Source organism: Cebidichthys violaceus, unplaced genomic scaffold, assembly GCF_023349555.1.
Source record: "Cebidichthys violaceus isolate CVI_PGR_0920_01 unplaced genomic scaffold, fCebVio1.0.p SCAF_29, whole genome shotgun sequence".
NCBI classification, from domain to species: domain Eukaryota; kingdom Metazoa; phylum Chordata; class Actinopteri; order Perciformes; family Stichaeidae; genus Cebidichthys; species Cebidichthys violaceus.
Window position 1 is genome coordinate 1,432,150 of NW_027176472.1, and position 11,503 is coordinate 1,443,652.

The window sequence follows — 11,503 nt, forward strand, 5'->3', positions numbered from 1 at the left end:
AAATGGTACTTGGAATTTCTTTTGTTTCGTTAGTGATTCCTTTTCACATCTCAGGGAGCGCCGACATGAACCGGTCCCGACCACAGCGCAGAACCAGCAGGTGGGTCGTGACGCCGCGGTGACTGGTCCTGGTGGAGGAACAGGTGGGCGAGGGAGGGGGGAGGAGGGGGGGGGGGGGGGGGGGGGGGGGGGGGGGGGGGGGGGGTGTCGTCAGATGACGGGTTTGCTGCGGTCGACGATCTCGGCCTTCTTCAGTTTGCCCTTACTGAAGGCCTGGATGGAGCTCAGCAGGGCGGTGCGACCTCCTCCAGAGGAGGACAGAGGAGGAGGAGGACAAGAGGACGAGTCCAGCGTAGGAGGAGGTGGAGGAGGAGGAGGGGGGGGGGGAGGAGCAGTCAGGGCTCCTGGATGAAGGAGAGAATGAAAGAAAAGAGGGTGAGGAAACACCAACACCACCACTGGTTTCTGGTGACATTCAGTTTCTCCAGGAGCTGGTTACACGAAGATAAAGAGTCACTTTAAACGCTCATTAATCTCTTTCTCTTTCAAACAGAGGGCAGTAAAACGTGCAATAAGACACTCAGCCAACAGAGGCAGGAAACATCACAGCTAAAGATTAATCGTCGTATCACATAAATCACGACGTTATCCTTCAGATGATTAGATTAAAAACCTGTTCACTGTCTGTAGTTTTATTAGAGACCATAACATTGGTAGAAAATGGCTCTTCATTACCTTTTTATCAAGGCACTCGTTATCATTAATGGCTTATTAATTAATAGTTAATAGATGGTTAACTAACGCTCTATAGTTCAGTTAAAAGCCATAAATAAATATACCTCTTGTTGTTAATTAAATGTGCTCCACTGAACATTTTTGACAAAGTAGAAACCCAAACACTGGCCTCTTGTTTGTTTAAACGTCACAGAGTTAGAAGTATGGTGTCGCAATATATTCATGATTGTACAGACCACTATATCTGGGTTACTGTGATACTGAAGCCATAAATAATTACAGTCTCTGAACCCTTTATGAAGGGTGACGTAACACGCTTATTTAAATTGTCGATTGTGTTCTGTGGGGTTTTTCCAGAGTTCATCTTTATGGAACCAGCTCCTCCAGATCAGCATCCAGGCTAAACTCAATCCACCATCAGTTTACCTTTCAGACACTAACAAGACTTATTTTAAGAAGACGGAGTCAAACGGCCCCTAAAGTAAATACGTAAATACAATCAAAGTGATACAGTCATCAGTACAGACGTCTGTCTTCTGTAAAAAAAACTACAGTACCCATAAGCCTCAGTAGCTTTTGCTGTGGAGACGGGAATTAAATCAGAGTTCTAGAATATTCTGATCCAACGAGGCTCAACCGCTTCACAGAATCTGAAGCTCCCTGGTTGGATGATTCTTGCAGCAGTGGCCTCTGGGACTTGTAGTTTCTCTCATAGTTTTTTTGTGGCTTCACAGCTCTGTTACTAAAAGGAGCTACTGCCTCTGTGTTCTCTCTCCACTTCTCTACTCGTCAGGATCACTTCGAACGGCGTGAACTGATGGTGAGTTGACCCGTAACCTGGTGCATTCTCTTACAGATGTGCCATTTTGCATCCCCGAAACTGAAATAAAAACCCGGGGGATTACGGGCAGGGAGGCAAAACGGATTGTAGAGCTCTAACAGAGGCCAAGCGCTGCGACTCGAGTCCACAGACTCCACCTCGGGTTGGACTAGACGGTGATTATCTGCAACGTAATGAAAGTTCATCCGTCATTCGGACAGATGGGAACCACACCTGGAACAACCCGTCACTGCAGAAGGACATTAGCATGGTTGAAGATGATTTTTTATCATTGGAATAACCTGCTTTTGGCTGAGCAGGACAGCGGAAACGTATGTTAGATTTTAATTAGGTTATAGTCATTTATTAAATTATAATTTATGAATGCCTGCAGGGGTGACTGATTATGTCCAGGATGGCTGTGGAACAAACTCACTTTCATTACATTTAGCAGCCACAGAGGCCTTTATTGTTTTTCTTCCATGTAATATTCAGATGACCCTTCAGTCACGTCCACAGCTGCACTTCCAGTGAGACGTCCGTCTTCAAGACGTGTCAGACCGGAGCCCAGCTGTGTCCTCGTTCCACAGTTAATGTGATTAAAATGTGAAAACTTGTGCTCAGATCTGTGATCACAGACCGGCAACAATTCCTACAGACTAATACAAGCTGTGTCCGAAAGTACGAACCACCAGGAAGGTTTGAAAATGGTCCGTGTTATGAAAACCAAAACGTTACTCTGACAGGTTTGATAAATACGGGCCCAGATCAGACGTAAATTATAATTTTTTTTAATTTAATTTAATTTTAATTAATAATAATTTGAATTAATTGAAAGTTTATCTGGTTATTTCACAATGTTTATGGACAAAGTATTATCTGAATATTATACAAAACATGTGAAAATCCTTATAAAAGATTTTCTGAAGGCAGAGCAGCTGGGAAAGAAAAAAAAACAAAACCAGAGTTATTATGAGTTCAATATGTTTCTGACCAAAAAAAAACAAAAAACAAAAAAAACAATGTTCAAAGATCCGACACGTCTTCACCGTGACGCCCCCCGTCCCAAACACAGACACACGAGCAGACAAAAAACAAAACAAAACAGAGACGGACAAACGGACATGCTGCCACTGACCAGGCGGACGGACAGAACGGACAGATCACAATCTCCAATGAGGACATGGGGTCTGAATCGGGTTGGACTTGTCTGTGAGGTTTGGAGATCATTGCAGATTGTGAGGTTTTTATGAAAGCTGTGCGTACACCCTCTTCCAGGCAAACAGAGACTCGTTGATCTCATCACTGACCCTACGCAGTCCCTTTGAGGTTGAGAGAGGAAGTAGAACTGTGCCTCCACTACTCAGTTTGTCCACCAGAGGGCCCTGAAGGTGTATTTGTATCCTGTAGAAGTGTCTTAAAGCTGCATTCTCTCTATTGTCCACCAGGGGGGCGACTCCTCTGGTTGTATAGAAGTCTAGTCTAAAATGACTCTACTTCTCTCTTGATTTATTCCCTCAGTAAACATTGTAAACATGAGTTTATGGTCTCAATCTCTAGTTTCAAGTCTTCTTCAGTACAGCATGATGTTCATTTAGCACATTATGGTCCATTTAGAGTCAGACCATAAAGCAGGGGATGCTTTAGGGCGGGGCTTACTGTGATTGACAAGTCGCTAATGCAATCAGAGCGGTATACGGCGCAAAGCTTCCTGACACGTCTGTGGCGAGCGCGGAAGCATAAAAATAATAAAAAATACTATTGACTGATACAGTATATTGCTGTATACTGTATATTGCTAACGTGTGCTGCTGTTACCTTAACGTGTGCTGCTGTTACCTTAATGTGTGCTGCTGTTACCTTAACGTGTGCTGCTGTTATCTTAACGTGTGCTGCTGTTACCTTAACGTGTGCTGCTGTTATCTTAACGTGTGCTGCTGTTATCTTAACGTGTGCTGCTGTTACCTTAACGTGTGCTGCTGTTATCTTAACGTGTGCTGCTGTTACCTTAACGTGTGCTGCTGTTATCTTAACGTGTGCTGCTGTTACCTTAACGTGTGCTGCTGTTATCTTAACGTGTGCTGCTGTGATCTTAACGTGTGCTGCTGTGATCTTAACGTGTGCTGCTGTTACCTTAACGTGTGCTGCTGTTACCTTAACGTGTGCTGCTGTTACCTTAACGTGTGCTGCTGTTATCTTAACATGTGCTGCTGTTACCTTAACGTGTGCTGCTGTTACCTTAACGTGTGCTGCTGTTACCTTAACGTGTGCTGCTGTGATCTTAACGTGTGCTGCTGTTATCTTAACGTGTGCTGCTGTGATCTTAACGTGTGCTGCTGTGATCTTAACGTGTGCTGCTGTTACCTTAACGTGTGCTGCTGTTACCTTAACGTGTGCTGCTGTGATCTTAACGTGTGCTGCTGTTACCTTAACGTGTGCTGCTGTGATCTTAACGTGTGCTGCTGTGATCTTAACGTGTGCTGCTGTTACCTTAACGTGTGCTGCTGTGATCTTAACGTGTGCTGCTGTTACCTTAACGTGTGCTGCTGTGATCTTAACGTGTGCTGCTGTGATCTTAACGTGTGCTGCTGTTACCTTAACGTGTGCTGCTGTTATCTTAACGTGTGCTGCTGTGATCTTAACGTGTGCTGCTGTTATCTTAACGTGTGCTGCTGTGATCTTAACGTGTGCTGCTGTTACCTTAACGTGTGCTGCTGTGATCTTAACGTGTGCTGCTGTTACCTTAACGTGTGCTGCTGTTACCTTAATGTGTGCTGCTGTTACCTTAACGTGTGCTGCTGTTATCTTAACGTGTGCTGCTGTTACCTTAACGTGTGCTGCTGTTATCTTAACGTGTGCTGCTGTTATCTTAACGTGTGCTGCTGTTACCTTAACGTGTGCTGCTGTTATCTTAACGTGTGCTGCTGTTACCTTAACGTGTGCTGCTGTTATCTTAACGTGTGCTGCTGTTACCTTAACGTGTGCTGCTGTTATCTTAACGTGTGCTGCTGTGATCTTAACGTGTGCTGCTGTTACCTTAACGTGTGCTGCTGTTATCTTAACGTGTGCTGCTGTGATCTTAACGTGTGCTGCTGTTATCTTAACGTGTGCTGCTGTGATCTTAACGTGTGCTGCTGTTACCTTAACGTGTGCTGCTGTGATCTTAACGTGTGCTGCTGTTATCTTAACGTGTGCTGCTGTTACACATGACACACACAGAGGCTCGTGATCCGGCTCACTTCATTCATTACTCGAGATCACAAGCATGAGGCAGATCTCTGACCAGGAGATCGCTGGGAAATGAGGGCGTACGACAGCTTAAAAAAAACCACCAGTGACCTTCATCATCATCATCATCATCATCATCGACATTATAAATCGTTTACTTTACCCAACGACACGGTCAGAATGGAGCATGCTCTATGGTGGAGACGGCACAGGAAAGAGAGAGAGGGAGATGATAGTTATCTGTTCAGTGGACCAATCAGCATTTACACAGTATCCCCAGGACAAAGAGGAGAGGAGAAGAGGAAGAGGAGGAGAGGAAAGAAGAAGAAGAAGAGGACGAGGAAATAAGCAGAAGAGGAGGAGGAGAGGAAATAAGAAGAGGAAATAAGCAGAAGAGGAGGAGTGGAAATAAATAATAAGAAAAAGGAAATAAGAAGAGGAGGAGAAGAAATAAGCAGAAGAGGAGGAGAGGAAATAAGCAGAAAAGGAGAGGAAAATAAGCGGAATAGCAAATAAGCAGAAGAGGAGAGGAAATAAGCGGAAGAGGAAGAGAGGAAATAAGAAGAGGAAGAGAGGAAATAAGTGGAAGAGGAAGAGAGGAAGTAAGAAGAGGAGACAGACACTTATATCAGGGAAGGAAACTGATGCCACATTCGTGTCAACATGTTGTGGAAGTTTAGTGATATTCTGTATTTTTTGCATCGTCAATAAATCTCATGAAAAAGACCAAAACCAACAAAGAATCCTAACAAGTATATTTTGGATTCATCTGTACATAATCAGTGATGGAGGAAGTATCATTTCTGTTACTTAAGAAGGAGCAGCAACACTCTGTTACAAGTTAAAGTCCTGCATTCAACACTCCACTGAAAGAACAGGAATGAAAGTAGTTGCTTCAAGTAGTCATTATGCAGATTGGCCCATATATTGTATCATAGAATTATAGTTATTGATGTTTTAATTTGTTTATCACTTTAATGTTGCAGTTGGTAAAGTTGGACCTAATCTTAATTTATATACTGATGGGTACCTTTAACTACAATAACACATTATAATACATTAGTTGATCCATATATTTGTTTATTGATAATCTAAATATATAAAGTAATGTCAAATAAATATTAAAATAAAAAGTACAATATTTCCCTCCAAAATATGGGTTAAATTATAAGGTATCGTAAAATGGAAATACTCAAGGAAACAACAAGTACCTCAAAATTGTGCTTAAGTACAGTACTTGAGTGAATGTACTTAGTTACTCACGAGAGCACCGGATCTATATTCATCCGCTGCTGGAAATAGTCCCCCAAAAATGCTCCATTAGCTCCCGTTTGAGTCACGTTGGCTAATAGATACAGCAACCCGCTGTTTTAGTAAATGACTGAGCCTTTTATTTAAATATGGAACTATATTCTGTGTTAATGAGCTTTTTTGACAGACTCACATCTTCAGTTTTGGGTCTTTTCATGGGATTTGTTGTCAACAAGAAGAAGCATGAGGAATATCAGCAGACTATTGCTTTGTAATATAAAACATCAGTGTTTCCCATCCTGCATCCAGCTAGCTAGAGACACAACAAAGTGAAGAAGACACACGGGAACCAGGTCCTCACATGGCGAGAGAAGAGGTGAAGAGACAGACAGACAGACAGAGACAGACTAAATGATTAGTCTTCATTTTCACACATGCAAATCTCAGAGGAAAATTGAGGGAAGAAGTTCAGGGTTAACGATAAAGATGCTGTTATTGATCTGAGAGCTGCAGCAGGTTCTCACCGCAGCCTGTCAGAGACGTTCCATAACAGAGAGACAACGGGGAAGACAGACAGACAGACAGTTCAACTGACAAGTGGGAGGACAGACAGACAGACGAGAGGACAGACAGACAGACGAGTGAATAGAAAGACAAAGAGATGGGACGACAGACAGACAGTTAAACAGACAGACAGACAGGACGACAGACAGACAGACAGACAGACAGACAGACAGGATGACAGACAGTCAGGGCCTACCTGTGGTGGATGGGGGGGTGGGGGAGGAGGGGCATGTGGGAGGGGAACTGGCTCCAGAACCTGAAGACGGACAGAAAAACAGACGTTATTCACCATCAGTAACTTTAATAAAGATTAAAAAAAACGTAGCAAAACAAAACCTGCGAGCCAAGAAATGTGACAATGCACCAACAAAAACACAATAACAGATAAACAATGATTCTCAAGTGCAGAGTCTAGACTACCATTATTGTTTTAATACCTATTAGCATTTAAAGATTATTCTAGGATGTAAGTGTATTTTATGGTGCTGTTAGATTGCTGCTTGACCGTCCCGTGCTTCCCTTTGCTTTTTTTTTAAAGGCTAAACGTCAACAAATATGGACTGGAACAGAAATGATTGTTCCATAAAAACACAGTGGAAATGTTGGTAATGATTACATCTATCTTTTTTCCAATAAATGACGACTTTTGGACCGAGACAATGACGGAGACGAGGACTGAGCACCACCTCGCTCACTGTGAGTGAGTGAGTGAGTGAGTGAGTGAGTGAGTGGACTATTGTACACAATGTTTCTGTCAGGTGATTGATAATAATAATTATTAAAATGTCAACGTTATGAATGAAGCTTCGAACTATAAAAAAGGTAGAGCACTAACTAAGACTGTGCCTAGGTAACTGACCAAGTAGGTGTCTAACCACCGAACATTCCAACAAACTAACTAACTAAAAGCCAACTATTACAGTGATAAACGCTGCCTACTCAGCTAATAAGCTAATAACCTACCTCCCTTCACAACATTTGCTTTGTTGTAAATGCTGTCAGATTAACCAAATGAATAAATAAATATCTAATAAAACAAAATGACCTACTCAGCTACTCAAAACAACACCTACCAGGCTAACTAGCCAAACAATTAGCTTTAGCTAGCTCGTAAAGACGAGAGGCTGAAGCTCGCTAACTAACTACCCGACGAGGTTAAACTTTTGTTGAAGGTAGAACCAGCAGTGACCTACCAGAGTTATTGTTGTTTCTGACCGAGACGTCTTCTTCATTTTCATACGCCGACTGTCTGGACTTCTGCAAATGACAAAAAACTCAACATTAGATTTCATGGAAACGATACGCTAAAGCTAACATGCGCCATTTACAAGAAATGAACCGCTTCTTGTGCACTTGTAAACAAACACGTATCCCATGACGTGTTAGCCGCAGCCAGCCGAGACGTTTGTCCACGATGGTGTTCAGATGTTCTTCCTGTTGTGTGAGACGCGCTCGCCTACCTTCCTCGCCAGAATCTTCCTCCTCTTCCTCTCCTCCTCTGAGCCGTGGTGAGACTGAGCTCTGGTCAGCCTCCTGTGCTGGTGGAGCTTCAATCAAACAAAACATACACAACATTACCCTCCTTACAAAAACAGCAAACTTCCTATTTACGAGCTGCTTAATGCAACCTTTCTCACAAAACAAATAAGCATCATAATAAGTAAGTATAATAATCCAGCCTTGGCCTTGAATTTGCCCGTTTCTAGAAACAGACAAATTCTAATTTAGGGCAAATGGTGGAAGTGGAATGCAGAGTTCAACCTAACTGCACACAACATCACAAGGCTCTCCGGTATCCTTTCATGACCTCTCCTTCATGGAATAACGTTCGTCTATATTCTCGTTTTAGAGCTGCACAGTGAAAGACTCCCAAGCAGCAGCAGAGGAGAAGCAGCGAGTGCAAAGACAGCGGACGGAGATGGACGTAAAATGCTTCATAAAACACTGTGTGACCTTCAACTTTATGGACCGCGGCAGTTAGCGTGCTAGCCGCGCTAACTGCCGCGGTTAATGTTTACAGCCCCGCCCACGCTATTCCATGTCCCATCTGCCTTTTCTGCCTTCTGCAGGTGAAATCAGTTCTGAAACGTGAGGTTTCAGTGCCGTCTGCTCCTGGAGTCGGCATCATTTGCAGGAAGAGCAGCTTAAAATAATTTGACATTAATGTCAGACACACTGTGTTTGTGTTTGCAACGTGAAAAGGTTGTGGGAAATCATGTTGCAATGTTTTTCCACAGTATTTTATGTCGCAGGGGAGCGGCCTTGTCCAACTTGTCTAGCAGGTCACCGATTCAAAATACAGATATTTGGGGATAACTGTTGACGGAGCCTTTAAGAAGGGACATGTCCCCCCCTAAAGGTCTTCAGTGGAGAAAATAAACAAATGATTTAAAGACGTTAAAGGAGTGTAGTGACCCACCACCCTCTGCTCCTCCTGCAGCCTCTTCTCTAGACTCTCCTTCGCCGTCTTCAGCGCCTCTTTTAGCCTGCTGGGAACCTGGAGGAGAGGAAGGACTCATTATTACATTACATTACGATCATCTAGCAGACGCTTTTATCCAAAGCGACTTACATTTCAGTATCTATCTACACACCGTAGATGCAGCTACGGGATAACGGGGGTTAAGTGTCAAGGACACATTGACATGAGACTAGCGGAGTTGCCGGGGATCGAACCGCCGACCCTCTGATTGAAAGGCGCCCTGCTCTCCACTTAGCCACGGTCACCAGACTCAGAGATCTGCTCCATCTTTGTTGTTTTATTAATCAGAATTGACATTCTGAAGGAGTTCACATGGACAAACTCTAGGAGCAGTAAACCGAGCCGCTCACCTTGATCTGGAGTTTTTCTGAGTGTTGGAGCTGGACGTCGCTGAACAGCCTAAAAGACACAAAATGTGACTCATCAGCAACAAAAAAAGAAAAAAGAGGACATCCTGGGTCCTGCGCGTGTCCGATATTACATTTCAGACTTTGGTTTGTGTCGAGTGCTGCATGGATGACGTATTTTGGAAGTTAGCGTCGCACCGGTTACCTCGACAAACAGCCGGTGCTTACATGTTTTGTTCAGCAAGATAATCTTCACAAATGAACACCACTTTTGTGATTTGTGAAATATAAAGCTAACGTTAGCTGTTAACGAGCTACACCACCGTCGTCGCACGAGTAAACACAGCGAGGCTGTAAAGGCGCGATGAAGTTTTGTCGTCTCGTTTAGCATATCTTATATTGTAGAACAAAATGCTAAAATCTCTTAAGCTTGTTTTAGGAATCAAACAAAGTCCATTCAAAGTAACACCATCGACTTCAACGTAACGCTCGTGTGTGTGTACACAGACTGCAGGTGGCATCGCTGCTCAAGACAGACCAACGGGGACAGAGGCCGAGTCAGGTGAACTCACGGTGTCTGGATGAGCTGCGACACTGTGGGCATCCCACTCTTACAGGCTTCTGTGGACAAAATGGACTGCAGCACTGACACTGAACACACACACACACACACACACACACACAAAATAAATCAACAGAGCACATTAAAACATTTAAGTAAACTTGTTTCAGGTCCAGGTGTGTGTGTGTGTGTGTGTGTGTGTGTGTGTGTGTGTGTGTGTGTGTGTGTGTGTGTGTGTGTGTGTGTGTGCGTACTGACCCACAGCGGTGTAGGGGGGCAGCGGGGTATTGATCGACGGGGACGCTGTCCGGCGGTCGACCGTACATCATCTCGTAGAGTAAATGTCCAAAGCAGAAGACGTCTATGCTCTCTGTGGTCTGCAGAGACACAAGTACTACTTAGATAAACTGACAAAGTACGTTTTAGTACATGAAGATTTTAAAAGATGTTGTTCACAGGAACACCAGCTAACGTCTCTCCCCCATACTATCCATTCTCAGTGTCTACGTACGTTGATCTTCCTGAGCTGGCTGAAGGCCGGTCGCAGCACCGAGGGAACTCCCAGCATGCCGTTTTCTACATCGGTCAGTCGACACACGCCGTCGTCGACGATGACGTTGGACCGCGTGCAGGTGACCGAAAAACACGCCGCCGTCATGGAGAAGCTTCAGACTCTGAACACGCACACACACACACACACACCACATCACAAAATGTTACTTGTTACTACAACATTCTCTGTGTGTGTGTGTGTGTGTGTGTGTGTGTGTGTGTGTGTGTGTGTGTGTGTGGTGTGTGTGTGTGTGTGTACCTCCAGGATCTGGCGTCCGTACAGCTTGATGTGCTGCAGTTCGAGTCCCTGACTCTTCTTCGGGTTACAGTACTTCTTCAGGTAACTCTCTCTGGGTTTCACCTGGAGGAGAGAAGCAACGGTTTTCAGGTTTTCTGCTAAATGAATACGATTACTTTTAATACTTTAAGTACATTTGAATGCCAATACTTTTACTTTAGAGAAGTTTTGAATGCAGGACTTCATCTCCGCACACGCACGCACACACACACCCCCCCCACACACACACACACACCACACACAGTGTACCTTACAGATGTGGTCTCTCAGAGAGCCTCTCTCACTGAACGGCGGATGAGCAGAGCTGAAGACTCACTGGTGCTGGAGAACAACAGCGGACAGAGATATGGAGTCTGGAGAGGAGGAGGAGTTTGATTATCTACAGCTCATCATTAAATAGAATTAAATGCATCTCTGCTTTTAATATTCATACTAAAATGGTACGATTTAAAGAGATATATATATATATGAATAAAACTAAAATAATAATAAATTAAAAAAAGTATATATCTTAAATTATAGAAAACAATGAAGTAAAAGAAATCGGTGAATTTAATATCAGCTATAGCTACGTTTAGCCGTAGCTATCCCACCACCTGGTAGCTTTCTGTTGACATAGCTTGCTTTAGCTTTTAGCTTTAGCTGTCTCCATGCCATTATTATG

At 43.6% G+C, this 11,503-nt stretch overlaps 1 protein-coding gene across 1 annotated transcript in view; it reads right to left on the reverse strand.

The window, feature by feature from the left end:
* Window positions 1–203: 203 nt before the first annotated feature.
* pxk (PX domain containing serine/threonine kinase) overlaps window positions 204–11,503 on the reverse strand; it is a 20,402-nt gene continuing 9,102 nt past the window's right edge. The window contains 14 exon segments of the mRNA XM_068722307.1: window positions 204–404; window positions 6,795–6,854; window positions 7,792–7,855; window positions 8,059–8,145; window positions 9,018–9,095; window positions 9,431–9,479; window positions 10,000–10,078; window positions 10,248–10,263; window positions 10,265–10,366; window positions 10,501–10,611; window positions 10,613–10,663; window positions 10,801–10,902; window positions 11,089–11,132; window positions 11,135–11,361. Coding sequence (XP_068578408.1) covers window positions 211–404; window positions 6,795–6,854; window positions 7,792–7,855; window positions 8,059–8,145; window positions 9,018–9,095; window positions 9,431–9,479; window positions 10,000–10,078; window positions 10,248–10,263; window positions 10,265–10,366; window positions 10,501–10,611; window positions 10,613–10,663; window positions 10,801–10,902; window positions 11,089–11,132; window positions 11,135–11,361 — 1,264 coding nt within the window. The 3' untranslated portion in view covers window positions 204–210.